The sequence below is a fragment of the Thunnus albacares genome, chromosome 7 (assembly GCF_914725855.1).
Source record: "Thunnus albacares chromosome 7, fThuAlb1.1, whole genome shotgun sequence".
Classification (NCBI taxonomy): Eukaryota; Metazoa; Chordata; class Actinopteri; order Scombriformes; family Scombridae; genus Thunnus; species Thunnus albacares.
The window spans coordinates 34,241,398-34,260,516 of record NC_058112.1 but is presented as its reverse complement, the minus strand read 5'-3'; the positions used below and the strand labels follow the sequence as shown (position 1 = coordinate 34,260,516).

At 38.7% G+C, this 19,119-nt stretch overlaps 1 protein-coding gene across 2 annotated transcripts in view; it reads right to left on the bottom strand.

The window, feature by feature from the left end:
• The window catches only part of LOC122985197 (chemokine-like protein TAFA-5), a 54,395-nt gene that overhangs the window by 19,380 nt on the left and 15,896 nt on the right, over window positions 1-19,119 (bottom strand). Inside the window, exons 2-3 of one of the 2 annotated variants that reach the window (XM_044355675.1) lie at window positions 15,530-15,679; window positions 2,043-2,170 (exon numbers count right to left, since the gene is read on the bottom strand). In XM_044355675.1, the coding sequence (XP_044211610.1) occupies window positions 2,043-2,170; window positions 15,530-15,679 (278 nt within the window). Of the gene's footprint in view, window positions 1-1,989; window positions 2,171-15,529; window positions 15,680-19,119 lie in introns of those variants that run through there. The other variant, XM_044355674.1, reaches the window with a different exon arrangement.

The window sequence follows — 19,119 nt, the reverse complement described above, 5'->3', positions numbered from 1 at the left end:
ATGGTAATTGATTGATTTACAAATTACAGACATGCAGGCAGATTTGCACAGGATTAAGATCACAGACGACCTCTGCAATTATCATGAATTACTGGAGGTCCCTGCTGGTCCATGCTGGTCCTGTGCAAACAGCTCAGCAACCAACTACAGTCTGAAGAAACACAGAAACTATCACAGCTGCAGCTGTCTGAAGGTTTTAAACAGACAGTAATGAAACAAAGAAAGCAGATGATTGACAGCAGATAATCATCAGACAAACAGCTAAACAAACAATTAGAAGCAAAAATCAACAAAATCCTGAAGGAGGTTTGGTTGATGTGGTGATGTATCTGCTGCTGTTAATCAGCTGCTGTGACGAGTGACAGATGGAGAAGAGAGTGCTCATGGGTAGCAATTATTCAATCAACACACACACACACACACACACACACACACACACACACACACACAGGCTGTGATTTTAATAAGGGCCAATAGCGTCCTTGTTAGAAGGTGTTATTACGTTATTAGAAGCTTAAAATTAGATCTTTGAAACTAAACAGACGGACAGAATGAATCACAGTTGATTTAAAACATAAAGACTCAGAAGGTGTGAAAGAAATATTCTTTACTGCAGTAAAAGTACATAAGTATTATGAGCTTGATGTAGTTAAAATATTGCAGTAAAAGTACATAAGTATTATGAGCTTGATGTAGTTAAAGTATTGCAGTAAAAGTACATAAGTATTATGAGCTTGATGTAGTTAAAGTATTGCAGTAAAAGTAGTGTTTTGTAGTATTTTGGTCCTCTGACTCATAGAGGAACATTAACTTGTAGTTTGTCACACAGACAAAACCTCATTAGAGATGTTTATGTTTATATCTGATGTTTGAGAAGAATAAAGTATAATGTTCACCATCATCATCATCATCATCAAGTTGCACTAATAAACATTCTCCACCTGTGACAAAGTGAACTCACCATAAACCATCTCAACAAAAAAAAAACAGGAAAATATGTTTTAAAAATGGAAAAATAAATGATTTATTACAAGAAAGAAGAAAAAATAATGAAAACAACTAAAAAGAAATAAAATTAAAAATATATAATCTGAGAAATTAATAAATAAATAAAAAAGGAAAGAAAACTGAATAATTCAAAAAAAATAATTAAAAAAAAACAGAAAAATAAATAAATATGAAAAAAATATTAAATTCTTTAACTTCCCTGAAAGTTTTATTTTCTGATCGTCTACAAGATATTAAAGAAAAACTGATGATTCAAGTTTTTATCATTAATCAATAATTTGATTGTCATGTGTATAAAAATATAAACTTATGACCAAATAACTTCCTGTTACGGCTTCAATCACATTTAGTCACTTCATCATCATCATCATCATCATCATCACATCATCATCATCACTTCATCATCATCATCATCATCATCACTTCATCATCATCATCACATCATCATCACTTCATCATCACATCATCATCATCACTTCATCATCATCATCATCATCATCACATCATCATCATCATCACTTCATCATCACATCATCATCATCACTTCATCATCATCATCATCATCATCATCATCATCATATCATCATCATCATCACTTCATCATCACATCATCATCATCACTTCATCATCACATCATCATCATCATCATTACTTCATCATCATCATCACATCATCATCATCATCACTTCATCATCACATCATCATCATCACTTCATCATCATCATCATTACTTCATCATCACTTCATCATCATCATCACATCATCATCATCATCACTTCATCATCACATCATCACTTCATCATCACATCATCATCATCATCATCATTACTTCATCATCACTTCATCATCATCATCACATCATCATCATCATCACTTCATCATCACATCATCATCACACCGAGGGATCAATATAAAGCATAAACCAGCAGGACGTCACATGACAGTCACATGTGACTGGCAGCACAGGTTCAGGTTCTGGTTCTGGTTCTGGTTCTAGTTCAGGTTCAGGTTCAGGTTCAGGTTCTGGTTCTCACCGTGGTGGTCTTCACTCGGCCTCCTGGTTGCGTGCAGGTCCAGCCCGACTGACTGACCAGGAGGTCACAACCTTCATCATCCAAACACGGACTCATCGCACACCACTGACGACTACTGACGATACCAACTGAGGAGGAGGAGGAGGAGGAGGAGGAAGAGGAAGAGGAAGAGGAAGGGGAGAGGGAGGGGGACAAGGATGAAGAGTAGGAGGAGGTGGAGGAAGAGGAAGAAAAAGAGGAGGGGGAGAAAGAAGGGAAGAAGTGCAGGAGGAAGAAGAGGAGGGGTGAGGGGAGGAAGAGGAGAAGAGAAGAAGAAAAGCAGCAGGTGAGTTTATTAGTTTCATCATATTTTGTTTTGTTTTGTTGATCGTTGATTCGCTGCTGGATGAAAGTTCATCATAAATAAATATTGTGAATGTTTACAAACCAAAGAACACGTCATCAATATCTGATATGATTATTGCTGATCATGAACTCCAACATCTGGTTTTATGAACGAGACGCTAAAACAGAGAAGAAGAAGAAGAAGAAGAAGAAGAAGAAGAAGAAGAAGAAGAAGAAGAAGAAGAGGTTTATATGAAAGAGACTCGTGTTGAGAGAAAAGTTGTCATGTGACTTTTTTTTTTAAATTAAGACTCATTCTCAAATTATTACACTTTTCCTCCATAAACTTACAACTTTAATTCAACTTTTTCTTGAAATGCTGACAGAATATTACATATATTACATCATTACACCTGTATATCATCCTCGTTATGACGGAAATGAACAAAATAAATTCAGTGTAACGTCAGAGGACTGATTCTGTTTACTGCTCTCACCTCCTCTTCATCACACATTCTGCTATTTATAAAGAAATAGGACATTTGCATATTGTGTCTCTCTGATTGGCCCACAGAGAGAGAGAGAGAGAGAGGAAGGATGATAAAGAGGAGGAGGAGGATGAGGAGAGGAGGCAGAGCGCTCGTGCTAATTCCTTTAATTACATCCATGTTTCCCTCCAACCAGCAGACACAACGTCCGACTGACTCACATTCAAAACCACGGAGTCATTCTGGTCTCAGTCTCTGAATCCAGACTCTGATAAATGGAAATTATTTCTCCGTTAATAAGATTTGAAGACTCACAGCAGCTTTGACGTCTGCCGTGTGGGGCGTTGATTGACAGCTGTGATTGACAGTCGGCTCACCTGCTGCTCTCACACTGAGTCACAATAATAAAACACTAATGTCACAATATTTCACTAAGTTTGATGTGACACACGTGTCGCTACAGTAGAAGCTAACAGGTTAGCCGACATCACAGACAGTTTAGCGTCTCCCACGTAGCTTCAGCTCGTCTGCTGCTGGTCTGATTTTACCCTCCGAGACGCATCAGAAGCTTGATTTATTCAAACATTCTGGTTTAATCTGCTTGTTTTTCTTTTCTTCTTCATCTGTTTTTTATTGATTTTTTTCTGACTTTGTGCTGCTGTTCTGACTTTACACTGAGCTGTAATCTTTGTATGAAATATGCCATCCATACAAATCAAGTTATTATCATAAGTTATTAAAGTAGCTAACATTTGTGCATCGCTTGTTTCCAGAGCGTGAAAAATAAAATCCTTATTTAGAAAGTCGGACCATGAAGACGGAGGAGATGTTTCAGTTTGGACCAAGTTTAAACTCTTCTGGTTAAATCATCAGAACGAAAGATGCATTTCAGCAAGAAGCAGCCAATCACAGAGCTTAAAATTCGGTCACATGCGCAAGATTATGACGCTTCGAGTGGATTAAGTAACCATGGTAACATGTTTTGTTTACAACTTTGGTGTCGAAGCGTTTTGAGTTCATTGCGCTATGGCTTCTTATTCAGAGCAGCAGCAGAGGCTCATGGGTAATGTAGTATTCTTATCCGTCTGCTAACGTCATAAACAGAACATGAATAGAGACCGTTTTACGTTTCGAGGACATTTAATCTGAAAGTTCTGACTCCAAGAGGCGGGAAAACGCTGAATGACTTTATATATCATATTCCAAACTGTAACACACGTTACTAACCGCTGTCACATGACACATTAAACTTGTGTACATTAAAACTATCTTACAGCACAACCCACTGTCACAAACAACATGTTCCTGAATTCAAACATCCGAAAACAAAACAACAGCAAATATAAACATAACTTTAGTAAAATCCACCTTTAATCCTCTTCAAAATAAACTTGAACATTACATAAACTATGAATGAGCTTAAATAACGTTAGAACATATTTAGCATGTGATTACGACAGAAAACCGGACTTTAAATACGCAGCTTCTGATTACAAAATGAACACAGGCGAGGCAATCGACAAAGGCGGGAAAAGACAGGAAGTAAAGGTAGCAAAACACAAGGAGACAAGACATTTCAAAATAAGGCAGGAACTAAAAATCCCAAAACACAAACAGAAAGTCCAGAAAGGCAGGATGTGACAGCGAAGACGTGAGGAGAGAAGGAAACGAGGAAAAGTGATTTTAAAGAAATGAGACGTCCTTTCTGTCAGTTTCTGATGACGGCGGCAGTTTGTATCTGCACATATATGAACCGTTACTGCCAGCAGAGCAGCGTTTCCTCTCTGAATCATGTGACAAACTACCTGCAAACTGCTCCGACACTGAACACACATCTACTGTCAGAATGTGTTAATATTATGTATTTATTTATGATTAAAATGTCTTCTAAACTGTAGAAATTATTAATTATAAAGCAGTAATTATGTAAATAAATCTGATATTAAACTATAGTTTCTACCTGATGCAGCCTCAACATGTGATTAACGATTAAAAACCTTTCTTGCTGACAGACTTTATTTTATGTGTGATAAAGGTTCACGGAGGAGATAACAGATAATTAAAACATAAGGATGCACTTTTAATTTGTGCATAAAAAAAACATGATCAACCTTTATCACAGGTCAAATTAAAGTCTGTCAGCAAGAAACATTTTTAACATTTGAATCATTTCCATTCAGTCACAATGTGAAGCTGCATCAGAATTTATGAAATCTCGTTTAAAATTTGGACACATTTGGTTTGAAATCTGATTTCAGACATGTTTGAGATGACGTGACACACGTTAACATACCGTCATATAACGTGACGTGATGTAACATAATGCCATGCAGCGAGGTAATCAGGGTGTTGTAACACAGTTTAACATGACGTACATATCACATAACACAGCAGGACATGATGTAGTGAAAGATAATATAACATAGAATAGATATATATAGATAATTTGGGCCTGATAATGTCTTTAGAGCCGTGTCCTCTCTGTTGGAGTCAGTTTCTGTCACCTCATTTGAAAATTAATTCTTCACTCGGAGGGACTTCCTGCTTTCTAGGCGACATTTTACCGACACGATCGCTCCTTCTGTTCCCGCCGCTAAATGAGGCTCGGTGCGGCCGGCTGTACGGGGGGGGGGGGGGGGGGGGGGGTGTAATACATCAGCAGGTAATCAGCTCGCTCCCTCCGCAGTGGCGGAGCAGCGCTAGGATGGTGATCGCCTGTTAGCCCCCAATTATCAAACCAATTTCCTGTCCAACAAACAGCAGCAGCTCCTCTCAGCCGGGATCTTTAATTAAATTCTCCATCAAGATTCTCCAGACTGTAGAAATACTTCAAAGGCTCCTGATGGTTATTTTTAGGATTTAGGTTTACATTAAGTTTAAAAAATAGTTCTAATAAAGCTTGTTAAAGGATGATTCTGACATTTTTTCTGTTAGATGTTCAGATGGATATTTCTAGGACGGACATGTTTAGCCTAGCTTAGCACAAAGACTGCAGGCGGGGGGGAACTGCTAGCTTATTACCTTCCAACAACTCAAACTCTGTCTCTGTTCACCAATCCATCCTGTTAGCCTAGAAGCTAACCTAGAGCTAGCTGGGCAAAAAGCTAACTCTAAGCCAACAGTAACTTGCTAGGTTTGAGCTCTGTCTCGACTACTGTTAGCTAACGTTATTCAACGTTATTTAGATCCAGATAAATCCTGATAGATTGTAGATCCTGAAAGATTCTGATCCTTTCTTCCTCTCTCTGACTTCTCCTTCTTCTTCTTCTGTCTTCAGACGTAGCTGATGTGTTAGCTGCAGATTTATTGAAGTGAAGTTTCTCTTCTGACTTGTGAATTGATCATATTTTTGCAGGTTTTTCTGGGTTTATTGCGATTAATCAGGTGATGATGATCAGCTGTGATAGAAGGAAGAGGTGGGACTGAGTCTGGACTTCGTCAACTAAACATGTATGAAACATGTAAAACCACGGTTGTATTAATGAGAACTCACATGGGACTCAAAGATGGCGTCCTGTTCATTCTCATGACGGTTGCTCAGTGATGCATGAAGCCAAACAATCTGCCACCGACTGTAAAGAAACGAGCCGGACGTCGCTGACACTTCTGCACTTGAATGGGGATGAAATCATTTAACTGTGTGGCTGTTTTAGACCTTTTTGGCTTTTGACATCTTACAAAAAGCAGTGTTTTTCCCTCTAAACTTCTCACATGCTTTCATTTCAATAAATGTTCAAGTCAGAGGTACCAAACCACTACATCAAGCTCGTAATACTTATGTACTTCTACAGTTGTAGGATGTTTCATGCAGGACTTTTACATTGTTGTATTGGTACTTTTTGGTACTTTTACTGCAGTAAAGCATCTTCCATCACTGTCAGTTTAATAGAAGTTAAACCATGATGGAGCAGAAACACTGAACTCTGCTGATTGTGTTTCGTTGTGGTTAATAAGCTCTTTAATGTCTCCGCTGCTCTGTGGTTGTTTCATCCTCCAGGTTTGGTTATGAAATCATTTAAACACCTCTCTCTCCCTGTGGCTCGACGGCGCAGCACTGAGCGCGCTCAGATTCCCCCCCCTGAGATGTGATGAGATGTGTCAGAGAGCAGAGCGGCAGGAAACAAAGAGGACAGAGTCTAATCACAGCTCCTCCGACTTCCCGCTGAGGACGAGAATGGAAGCCGACAGCGGCCATCACACGAGTTAATTCGCCTCTTTCCTCCGTCGCTCCGTGACGTCCTCCTGAGCGAGCACGCCGCACGCTTCTTCTCTCCGTAACGCCTCCTTTTTTAGCTCAGCAGCGTCTCGGCCTCACAGCAAGGCTGTAAACGCTGCTGTTTCCAGGAATCACACCGAACACGTCGACTCAAAGAGAATCTGATAAACGTCCGACCAGGACCTGAAACATCACGCTGACATGTAACTGGGAGCGAAGGTCACAAAACCAGTGATTGGTTCAATATGTAGTTCATGTAAATTCACACATAATTAAAGACTTATAGATTTAAAAGCTTGGTTTTCTCTGTTTTTCCTTTCCAACAATTTGGGTTTTCTCAATTATATTATTATTAATTGATTATTGGTCTGAGTGTGATCGCTGTCTTCAGACCAGTATCTGTGTCCCACTGGTTTACATCATATAATGGTTCAGTAATGTTGGTTTCAGAGATGTTACTGGCAGAATTATTCATGAATGGACCCCATTAACAAGAAGCTTCTCTTCATGAAGAGCCTGATTAACCTTTTACTTTATTCATCTATCAGCTGCTGTATGTTATCTATTAATATTCATTACAGACTGATGTATGTTTGTATTATTATTGTATTATTGTTAAAGTTGTTACAGTCGTGCTGCATTATGTTTGTGTCTGTCTGTGTTTTAAACATTCAGGGACGATGTTAGAAAACAACAACAGGTCATAACGTCAGTCTGTAGTTGGTTTGAGTGACAGCTGTCAGCTAGCGGTCGTCGTAGTAACTGTGAGGAGGAGCAGTGATGCAGGTCACATGACGTTTATATATGTAGACACATTGATGGACGGAGGCTTTAACCCTGTTCCCAACCTCCAACCTTGATTATTGTCGCCATGGCGACGAAGGTGGCCTAACTTTAAGGAAGTAGTAACTTTAACCCACCGCGTGTTTCTCTGACCTTACAGTGATCATTTTAACCCCAAACCATCATCTTTACTAAACCATCATCAAACATCATTATTGATCAACAGTGACGTGTCGATGATGTCATCATCCTGCTGATAGAGACGTTGCTATTAGTGACGGAAGAATCACCAGCATCAATGTTCACGATGAAGCTGCATCATTTAAAAAAAAAGTGCACCAGATACAATCTGAGATGAACTAGTGATGCATCAGTTCTAACATCTTTGCATCGGTAAAATCCAATTTATTTGTATGTAATTATTAATTATTATTATTTAGAAATGTGACCAATCACTTGATATTCAGATTGATTCTTCCTCTCTAAACGTCTGGATGGGTCTTGCGCTCTAGAATTAATTAATTTATCAGAGTAAGAAGATTATTAAATTATTCTGACAGTAAGTGTTCAGGTTACAGAGTGAATTCATGTAAACTAGAGACGCTACAAAGGAAAAGGTTGTTAGTGAAAGATTCAAGTGTTTCTTTAGAGATTAAAAAGAAACAGCTTTAAATAAAGAAATAAATATCTAATGTAAAAATGACACTTTTTTAGTTAATTTATGATTTGCTGTATACTTAAATCAAACTAAACTCTCTGTAACGTATTGATTTGCATCAGTAGCTTCATATGTATCTTGTAAACGTCGATGTGTCTGTTGCAGCAGCTTCAGTGATGAAGATGCTCATCTTCATCTGTAGCTCCTGGAGGTCGAACACACGGATCTGCTCAACATGTTAGAAATGTTTTCACATTAAATACGTTTACAAATCACAACACGTGTGAATTTCAGTTAAAATTACATAAATTGAAAAGTGCTTTTTTTGTAATGATCCATAAAAAAAATCTAAACCATGATTACATTTTTTAAAGTTGACAGTGAAGCGACCGACAGTTACATTTATACATTTTAATCTTGTTTCATAACAAGATTAATATGAATATTAATAAACTGATCTGAAAACATTTAATGAAAAGTTGAAACATTCACTGAAACAAAACCAAACCTGCGATCATTGATCTGTGATCATGTGATCATAGACGGACAGATACACACACATGTGCAACACATGTAAATGGATTGTTATGTGATGTAAATACTGTTGTTATTAAAAATGTCACTATTTATTATGAGCTTTAATTAATTAATAATTAATCATTTAAAGTCTAACCAGGGTCAGAGGTCACAAATGATTCTTGGTTATAGATCTTATATGTATATGCATCACATCTGTTTCATGTTATTTGAACCTGTTAATGTTTTTTGCATCATCTGACAAATAAACAAGTTTTTATCTGGTAATTAATGGATATTCCTCACTTCACTTATTAAACTGGTCTTAAATTATTTTAATTTATTTCCAACAATTCATTCTTTTGTTTTTTACTGAGTTGCATTTAGTGTAAAATGTTTTATTTACTTTTTGTATCAAACGATCTGCTTCTGATGTTAATTTCTACTTGTTTTGATTTGATTTGATAGTTAAAAGACTTTTGTTGCATCAAACCTCGTTCACCTGCAGGTCTCTGACCAATCAGAGCTCAGGATGGATGGAGGTGTTTCCAGGCGTTAAATATAGAAAACAGACTTTCACACTAACGAACAGAACGGAGACACAGTGGATTAATCTCAGGTATCAGTGAACACCTGCGATGCAGAGTCCTCGCGCTGATTAATGAACGATCGCCGCTCAGATCCGTCTGCCGCCGCCGCTCAGCGCCGTTCATTTATCCACAAAAAACAGAGAGAGGCCATTTTATAATCACTTCATTCATCAACTGCAGCGTCCAGAAAGAGACGCTGCTCCGTCCCCCCCGAGGACGAACAGAGAAGAAAAAAACACAAAAAGGAAATGAAGCAAAAAACAAACAGATGGAAGAAAACAGGAGGAACCTTTATTCCTCCTCTAAAGAAAGAACAGAGAGTTTGATGAGCTGCAGGTTGTTTCTTCTCTCCTTCACATCACCTTTCCTTCCTTTATATCTCATAATAACTGATACATGGCTCCTACATGCAGATGTTATAATCACAAAGAAACGTTTTTATAATTAGAAGATACAAGTTTGATGGTTGTGAATTCATACAGACCTCAGTCATGAGACACAGACGTATTGATCAGGGAATAAAACGTGAACGATCTTCAGCTTTAAGTTGGATGAGAAACAGGAAGGAGTTTTAATAATCGATGTCAGTCTGATACGATTTAATGACTGAACTAAAACAGTGACATCATCGTTTTATGTCCCGACTCAGATTAATAAACAGCAGCTCAGTCAGATTATTGTTTTATTGATTGATGTGATCAGCTTTATAAAATCCTGACTCAGTTTCTGTATCTTGTGGGTTTTTCCGGTTTTCCTCGGAAAACGATGATTCCTCCCAATGGAACCTCTGCTTCCTGTGATGCATGCTGGGAATCAGGAGTCCGGCGTGCCGAGACGTATTCGCTCCCCCACGAGGCTCGCCAGGAGCTTTGAGACGTGAGAGGACAGATAAGAACCGACCAGCAGACGCGAGCAGCCGCCGCACATACAAACTGACATAAACACCGACGAGCAGCTCTGAGCGGCGGAGCGAAGGTCACTGAGGAGCTGCACGTTAAAAACCAGCTCAGACAGACAGAACTTTATTTATCACAAAGGAGATACAGACTTAGGCTGCAACTAGACGTGAGCCCCAATACAAAGACATTCAGCAGAGCACAAATAATGAGTTTCATACAAATATTTAAAAAAAACATTTGGATTTTTAAGCCTCTTTCCACTTTTATTCGAATACAAATACAAATAGTTTTGCTGCCTCAACAAATACAAATACAAATACTAATAATGAGCTTTCTGCACATCTGTAGCTGCAAACAACAATTATTTCTATGATTATTGGTTGGTTTTGTCATAAAATGTTAAGATATTGAATTTACTGACATATATGACGAGTAAAGAGACGACAGCACTGAAACCATACTGAGTTGATGTTACCATGGAAACCTCCTAACACAGTTTCAGTTCAGCTGGTTATAATCTGCTCTGATCAGGGTTTGTTATTGATTGTTAATAACTTTGTGTATCTTTTGAACGTCGTCTGCAGCTTGTTGTGTTTTTAACAGATTGATAGTGAAGATAGTGAACTCCATGTTGTTGGTGATTTATGGATCCAGTGTCATGTTTGTGTCTCATTTTATTGTTTTTAAAGATTAGTTCAAGAAAAGCAGAACTTTATTCATCACAAAGTCAAATACAGACATAAATACACTGAGCTGCAACTAACATTGACTTCTGATTAATCGTTTATAGTTTATAATTTCTCGTTGGCCACGTTGACGTCTTCAGTTTGTTTGTTTTGTCTGATTTACATCCTAAAATGTTAAGATATTCAATTATTAGTATTATAAGTATTTGGAATTTTTGCTTGAAGAATGAAGAAAAGATTAATTTTATTTCAATTGACTAATTACTAATGAACTGACTGATTGCAGCTCTAAAATATACAACATAAACTAGAATAGATGAAATGAAATGAAGGTAAATGAGGTTGAACGTGGTTCTGATGTTCGGCTGCAGACAGAAACTGCCGCCTGCTTTGTGCTGTTTTACTCAACGTGTTATTATTGATGCGTCATGTTTCTGTCAGATCCTCTAACATCTGTCTGCCCTCACAATCAGCAGCTGTCAGCACTTTCTCTCTGTGCAGAGCGTCTGCTTTTATGTCCTTTTATGTCCCCGTGTGAGTCTTGTGTGGGTCTGATTTACAGACTGCACAGACCAGCGTACGTACATATAAACACATAGAACAGCTCGTTAGCGGATGCTGCACTAGTTTTTAACAAGGAGGTTTATTTATTGCAAACTTGATACTTTTCATATTATAAAACTGTGGGTCATTATCTTTGGCACCATCACAAGCAGAATCCTGCCAAAACCTTTTGTTTTCTGTGTTTATTGGTCCAGTTTAGTTACTGCAGTATAGACGACATGTAGTCTGATGAGGGTCTGTACAGACAGTGGTGGAAAGTACATCCACTCCAGTATTATATTATATTATATTATATTATATTATATTATATTATGAACAATTTTTACTGCTTTACATTCATTTAACAGCTGTAGTTATTACGGCTGCAACTCGTTGTCATTATCAATTAATCTGTCAATTATTTTCCTGATGAATCAATTTGTTGTTTTGTCCATAAAATGTCAGAAAATGGTGAAAAATGTGGATCAATGTTTCCTAAAGTCAAAGATGACGTCTTCAAATGTTTACTGTCAGACGACTGAAGAAACCAGAAGTTATTCATTGGACTTTTTAGAAAATGACTCAAAACAATTAATTGATTATCAAAATAGTTGCTGATTAATTTAATAGATGGCAACTAATTGATTAATCAACTAATTGTTGCAGCTGTAGTTACGTTGCAGAGTGAAACAATCAAAACATAGAATCAGTTCATAAAATATGAATAACCAACAGGAAATAAAATGAGCTCAATCTTGACCAGCTACAACATTACAGTCAACTGACTAATGCATCAATAATTAAATATATTCATGTATACATTATCCCCAAAAATATAATATAATGCTACTCTGCATAATCAGACGTGTAACTTTTGAGTATTTTAAATATATTGTTTTTGTAACAATAGTAAGTACAAATATATAAATATATAGATATATAGATATAGATAGTGGCATTACTACTGTTACTAAAATGACTGATCTGAATCAGGTCTATGGGTCCCAGTTGAAAAGGTGTTTTTGTTTGTTACCTGAGATCACAACAGAAAACACAAACTGACATAAATACCAACATAAAGGTCACAGATGTGGGATCAGTTTTACACTGAATACTTTATTGTAAATGTCCTGCAGAAAGAGTTGTATTTCATAATTTGTCATTCACATTGATCAAGGTTAAAGATCAGAGTGATCAATACATCAGATCAGCCTGCTCACCCATCATAGCTCCACTGTGTTCTTAACTGAACCCTCGGTTGCCTCTTGCATCACTAACATTTCTATTAGTGTTCTCTAATGTGCAGCTGGACTGTTCTGCTGTCCACATACTTTTGGCCATATATTGATGAAGGGTAGCACAGCTGGTCTGATCATCTTTAATCTGACAGCCAGCAGCAGCTCTGACTGAGTGAAGAGGTCACTTAGAGTTTAAGCTGTTTGAACATCTCCAACAACTAAAACCAAAGCATCAGGGAGGAAAAAGTAGGAGGTGGCTGACGAGACTCAGAAAACAGGTCACAGTGATCAGCAACGTTCTCACGACCAGTCTGCTGGTGAAAAATATCCTCCTAAAGCAGCAGAACACATCCAAACCAGCTGTGAACCATGATGTTCAACCACAAACCCGTTCAACACCGACGTGAACCCGTTCAACACCGACGTGAACCCGTTCAACACCGACGTGAACCCGCTCATCTCTAAATTTGTCTGATTCACATGTTGTATCTTGTTGACGAGCTATACACTCATCTATCAGCTGAGCGTCGTTATCAGTAGAGTTTGGCCTGATTGTCTTGGCTGTAGGGAAAAAGTTGTTCTCTTTTAAGACAAATGTGAAAGAAAATATTTGAAGTTTTATTAAACTGAAGCGTTCTAGAGGAGACAGCAGCAGGACAGACTGAAACAACAGTGTGAACATCAGCAGCCTGTAACAACCGAGGCCCTCCAGCTGTTGTCATCGTCTCCAGATGGCAGAAACAGAAAGAGAAAGAAAGCCGGTGATGAAATGCGATGCAACTCTGAGCTGCGACTTTGTGAACCTGACAATCCAGATGAAGATTCTGCAAACTGGGAGACATCTGAACTCACTAATTCTTCATTTAACCCTGAAAACACTTCAGTCTATGGGAAGTATCCCACTGGTCCTTATGAATTATTCATATCTCTGTTTACATGATTCTAACAGTCTCTGGGTTTCTGATCATCTGTGTGCAGCTGTGTCTTGATTTCTCACCATCTCAGCCTTATCCTGGTTTTCAGAAACGGATGGATGAAGACGCTTCTAACCAGCTGCTTTCATATCAACATTCTGCCTGTTCACGTGTCCATGAAAAAAAACACAAAAGAAGAAGAAGTGCAGTTTCACCAACTGTGTTTAACCAGCGAGATTCAACAGAACAGCTGTGATTACACTCAGCTGTGGTTATTGATAACGTCCATATCATTAATTCATCACATGAACCTGTAAACCATCATCAGCAGTCACATCTCAGAAACATGATCAATGATCAGTTTGTAGATCTCAGACTCACTGTGTCACAACGAAGCATGAAATAAAAAGAATATTAACAGCAAAATAAATGATGCTTCCTGTATCAATTAAAACTGATCACACACAAGTAATTATTACGTTAACAGATGCAGATTTGATTGGCATTTTACAGACTGCATTATAAACCTCACATTCTGTGTTTATAGATACCAGGAAGTGGCGTATACATGTTTGAGGATTCTTTGCTGCCACTTAACATAAAGTCTGAGACAAAACTGCACACAGATGCTCAAAAACTTAAATATATATAAACATACATACTGTTAGAATCATGGAAACACAGAATCCAGAATATGATCAAATCCAAGATAAGACTCAAAACCAGGATGACAGTGTGCATGTAAACACACTCAGCAAGGTGTTTAATTATCAGATAAATTCATGTAACAGGTTTATATTTCACCAATAATCTATTTCCCCATCTCTGATCACTTTGTTATTATTTTTCATGTATATACATGTTTCTGTATATAGTTATTTTGTGGAGCTTTTATCTTGTTAATTGTATTTTTGTTGCGTGACCTTTGACATTTAGGTGATGTCACTACCTCCGGGCCCTGCTGAGGAGACGTGAGTCCATCAACAGTTAAAACACGAAACAGAGGTGAAAATCTCACTTTGCAAAGGTCATAAATGCTGTTTTATGTTTATTTCAGTGTGTTTATGTATTTTATCGAGTACAGAAGTGTAACATGTTGGTTTACTGATCTCAAGCTCAGCTATCGGAGCGTGGAGACGGTTTCTCCTGCTTTAAAAAAGGTAGAAGAACCTTAGAAGGTCATATGAAGCTGCTGTACTGATATTTTATTTCACACAGCGCTTGGGCTCGTCTCTTTCCTCATCATCCACTAACAGTGAAGAGTCAGGCCGGACCGATGCTCGGATCCTGGTTTCTACTGGAGCACTCCAGGTATCATATACATGTACTGAAACCAGGATAATGTGTTTACATGTGTAAAACAACCAGGATACTGGTGTTAACGCACTACTGTCAAGGACCAGAAACTTTAGAACATGTGCTTGTTAGTTACAGGAAACAGCAGAGATTAGAGAGAACAGAAGCAGGAATTAAACTCTGTAATACGGCAGCGGTGGGAAAGGCAGACGATGGACTCTGCGGGATCTAATTAACTCCAGAAGATAGACTGATTTCATTTACTGCATGTCCCAGAATTTCAAAATCTCATATTCTGGTTAAAGTCTGAGGACTGTCCACCGATCAGCATCTTACCGTCCACACAGGCCGGTCTGGCTCGCGTCGTCCCGGCGATCTGTCCCTTCTTGCAGGCGCAGCGAGCCGTCTGTCGGGCGATGGTTCTCCTCGGCTGGCTGCTGTCTCGGTCCAGAGTGACGATCTCACAGGTTCCCGCCGCCAGCTGACCTGAGGGACGCACAGCAGGAAGTCACCTACACATAATGTTTTAACTGTTTTATACTCGCTCAGGTTCTCTTTTGCTGTTCTATTTAAATTGTTCAAACACGTCATGGAGGAGGATGAAGAGAGGAAGACGTAAATGTTTCACCTCATAAAGTTGAGACTCCATTTAACATGTGATGTGTATCTGGATATCTGATCTGGGAAAGTGAAAGTGTGTAAATGCAGAATCAGCATCGTGTGATGTCTGATGTGTCAGTGTGTAATGTGTTGGTGATGAACCTACAGAGAATCATCAGAGACTCTGCAGCTCCTCTCGGCTTTACGGAGCTTTATAGTGAGTTTCAGCTCATTGTTTATCTGCAACTTTACTGTTCTGGTTCACTCTCAGCGTCTCATAGCGTCGTTTTGGCACCAAACGGCAAACAGACACAGTTAGCTGTAGACTAGCTGGTGAACATAGTGGAGCATTTAGCAGCTAAAGAGCCAGATATTTCCCTCAGGAGTTGGTAGAGAGTAAAAACAGAGTTAAAAGAGAGTGAATATTGGACAGAAACACGACTCAACATGAATGATAATGTTGCTCCGTAACTGCTGGATGTGGAAATAAGAAACTGTTTGCTAACGAGTTCAACATATCAACTTAAAAGCTGATGATGAGTCAGAGTTGTGATCAATACTTCACATCACAGGTGGCCATTAATGCAGAGATGAAGATCTGTGTGATGCAGCTGGAGAATCTGTTTCCATTAGAGGAGACAGATGAGAGTTCAGACTCTGTATCATCAGCTGAACCACTGACTCATATTTCTGCTGAACAGATTTATTTTCTGGCTCCACATGAAATTACCAAATAACTATGAAAATGATTTTGTGCTGGTGTTTGAAACCAGTTTACAAGTTTATAGGAGGAATAAATCACAGCAAGAAAAACAGGTTTCACTGCTCATGTGGGCTCCTGACTGCTGGTTTAAGACACTTGTAAAACTGTGAACTCGTCCTTTAAGAATCAGGTTTTCACTCTGCGGCTGTGACGCTGAGCAAGAAGCAGTTGAGTGTTTGACTGACGGCTGCTGAATGTTTTCTGTCGTCACACACTCCCAGCAGTCCCAGTAGGTATATAAGACAATAAAACATGTACAAACAGTGTTGGCTGTGTTGAGAAAGTGCAGTTTGTTGGAGTCTAGGATGGTGAAGGAAGGGTGTCAGGATGCTGAGACTAAAGAGACGAACTGTATCAGGATCAAATGTTTTTCTCCTTCAGACTGTTTAACGCTCAGAAGGCGTCGTCCAGAAGGAATCAATCACAGTGAAGATGTTTAAGGACTGACAGCAGCAGATGAATGAAAACATAAAGGATGTTTTCAATAAAACAGTTATAGGATGAGATGCTCCTGTTATCTCCATGAGTTCAGCTTGTGGAGGAAGTTTTGTCTTTGATGGCACCTTTTTACAAACAATCTCAGTATTTTCTTGAAATGATCGTTTTTTGTCAAGAGTGGTTCCCATAAACAAGATGAAGGTCAGACCCCCCCCCCTCCATCCCCCCCGCCTTCATGCTGGTGAACCTCAATCAATACAGCCATGGACCAGGAGAACAGAGGGACCAGTTCTTCAGAAAGATTGAGGTCATTGGGGTGAAAGCCAGACAAACAACAGCATCATCATCATCATCCTCAACAACAACAAAAGCAACAGCAGCTTCGCCGTCGTCTCTGTCAGAAGACTTTTCTGAAAACATTTTCCAGCAGGACAGAAGAGTCGACGTCTGTTCATCCAATAAGATTTGAACAGACAGACGTGATGAAGCAGAGATGAGGATATTTATGAGAGTCTGGAAGGTGCAGGTCACGTGACCATCGGAGGCAGCCAATAGCATCAGTATGTAAAACAATAATAGGAGCCAAATGTGCTGCTGATCTAACCAGAGGGTTCAAAGTTATTATTATAGCGTTTTCATTGGCTGTGACTCACGTACACAGGAAGGTGTTTGACCTTTGACTTATATTGTAGGAGCCAAGTCTACCAAACCCTGAGAGTCAGAGTCTAGAGGAGGAACCGTTCACCTGAGGGCGCTGACCCTAAACCAGTCGGAGGAGGTCGCGGCGCCCCAATGAGCGCCCGATGGAGGAGGCCAACGCTGAGAAGCAGCAGCAACACATCGACGTGGAGCCGCGGTTTGCTGGTCATGCTGTAAGTTGTGTTTGTTTGCTGTATTGCTGCTTTTACTGCAGTAAAGTAAAAATACTCCATTACTAGTAAAAGTCTTTAACCAGCTGTTTTCATAACATGCTGCCTGTACAGCCGTCAATGAAACAAACACAAAAGAAGAAGAAGAAGAAGAAGAAGTGCAGTTTCACCAACTGTGTTGCAGCAGCGAGGTTCAACAGCCAGAACAGCTGTGATCATTAATTCATCACATGGACCCGTAAACCATCACCAGCAGTCACATCTCATCAATGTCATCAATGATTAGTTTGTAGCTCATATCTACACTGACTTGTTTGTCCGTTTGGGTTAATTATGTCCCGATTAAGGATCAAAGAGAACATTAACAGCAACGTGACGCCTCCTGTGTTAATGAATCACAACTAACTAAATCTTTTTATTGCCTTTGTTTTTAGTTCATATTGTGCTCACATGATTGAACCTATTGGGGGTCAATAAGATCAATACATCTTGGCCCAGGTGTCTCCTAACAGGTGTGTTTAGTCATAACTTCATAGGTCCTCTGGTTGACGTCCCGACTGTCAGACCAAAGCGTCACTCAGGAGGTCGGGAGGTGAGAAGTGTTCGCTGTCAGCAGAGTCTTTGTGAAACATGAATGAAGGAACAATGTTGTTGTTTCTATCTGCTGTCCATCAGGTGACGTTCTGTTCAGGAGCTTTAACGTCTCTGTGACGTCATGAAGGTTTTTATGAAGACTAAAAGTTGGAACGTCTCGTCTTCTGCTGCACAGAGTTTGTTGTTTTTAAAATCTTACAAAATCCAATTTATTTTCCATCCCTGCTGATTTATTTATACAATAAACAGCATCAGTGTTCAGACTGATTGAAACATCCAGCTGTGATATTTTTATTAACCATCAACATCCAGTTAAAATATCCTGAACCACAGATCAATACAACAGAAAACATCTTTTATTCCTGCTGATTATTAATCACTAACATCCAGTGATGATTTTCACCAGAAACATCAAATCTGTTCACTCAAAATATTCAAATTATTATAATATCTTAAATCAGAGAGAGCTGCACTATTTCACTTTACTAATGCAGCAGTGACAGTTTGATTAATGAGAGTAATATGAGACACTGAATAATAACAGTCAGTCACATTAAACTATAATCCTTAAAGAGAAACTACACACTAAACTGTAGGTCTATGTTGGTATATGGTGTTAATACAGTTGATTTTTCAATAACATTATGTGTAAAAACGACTTT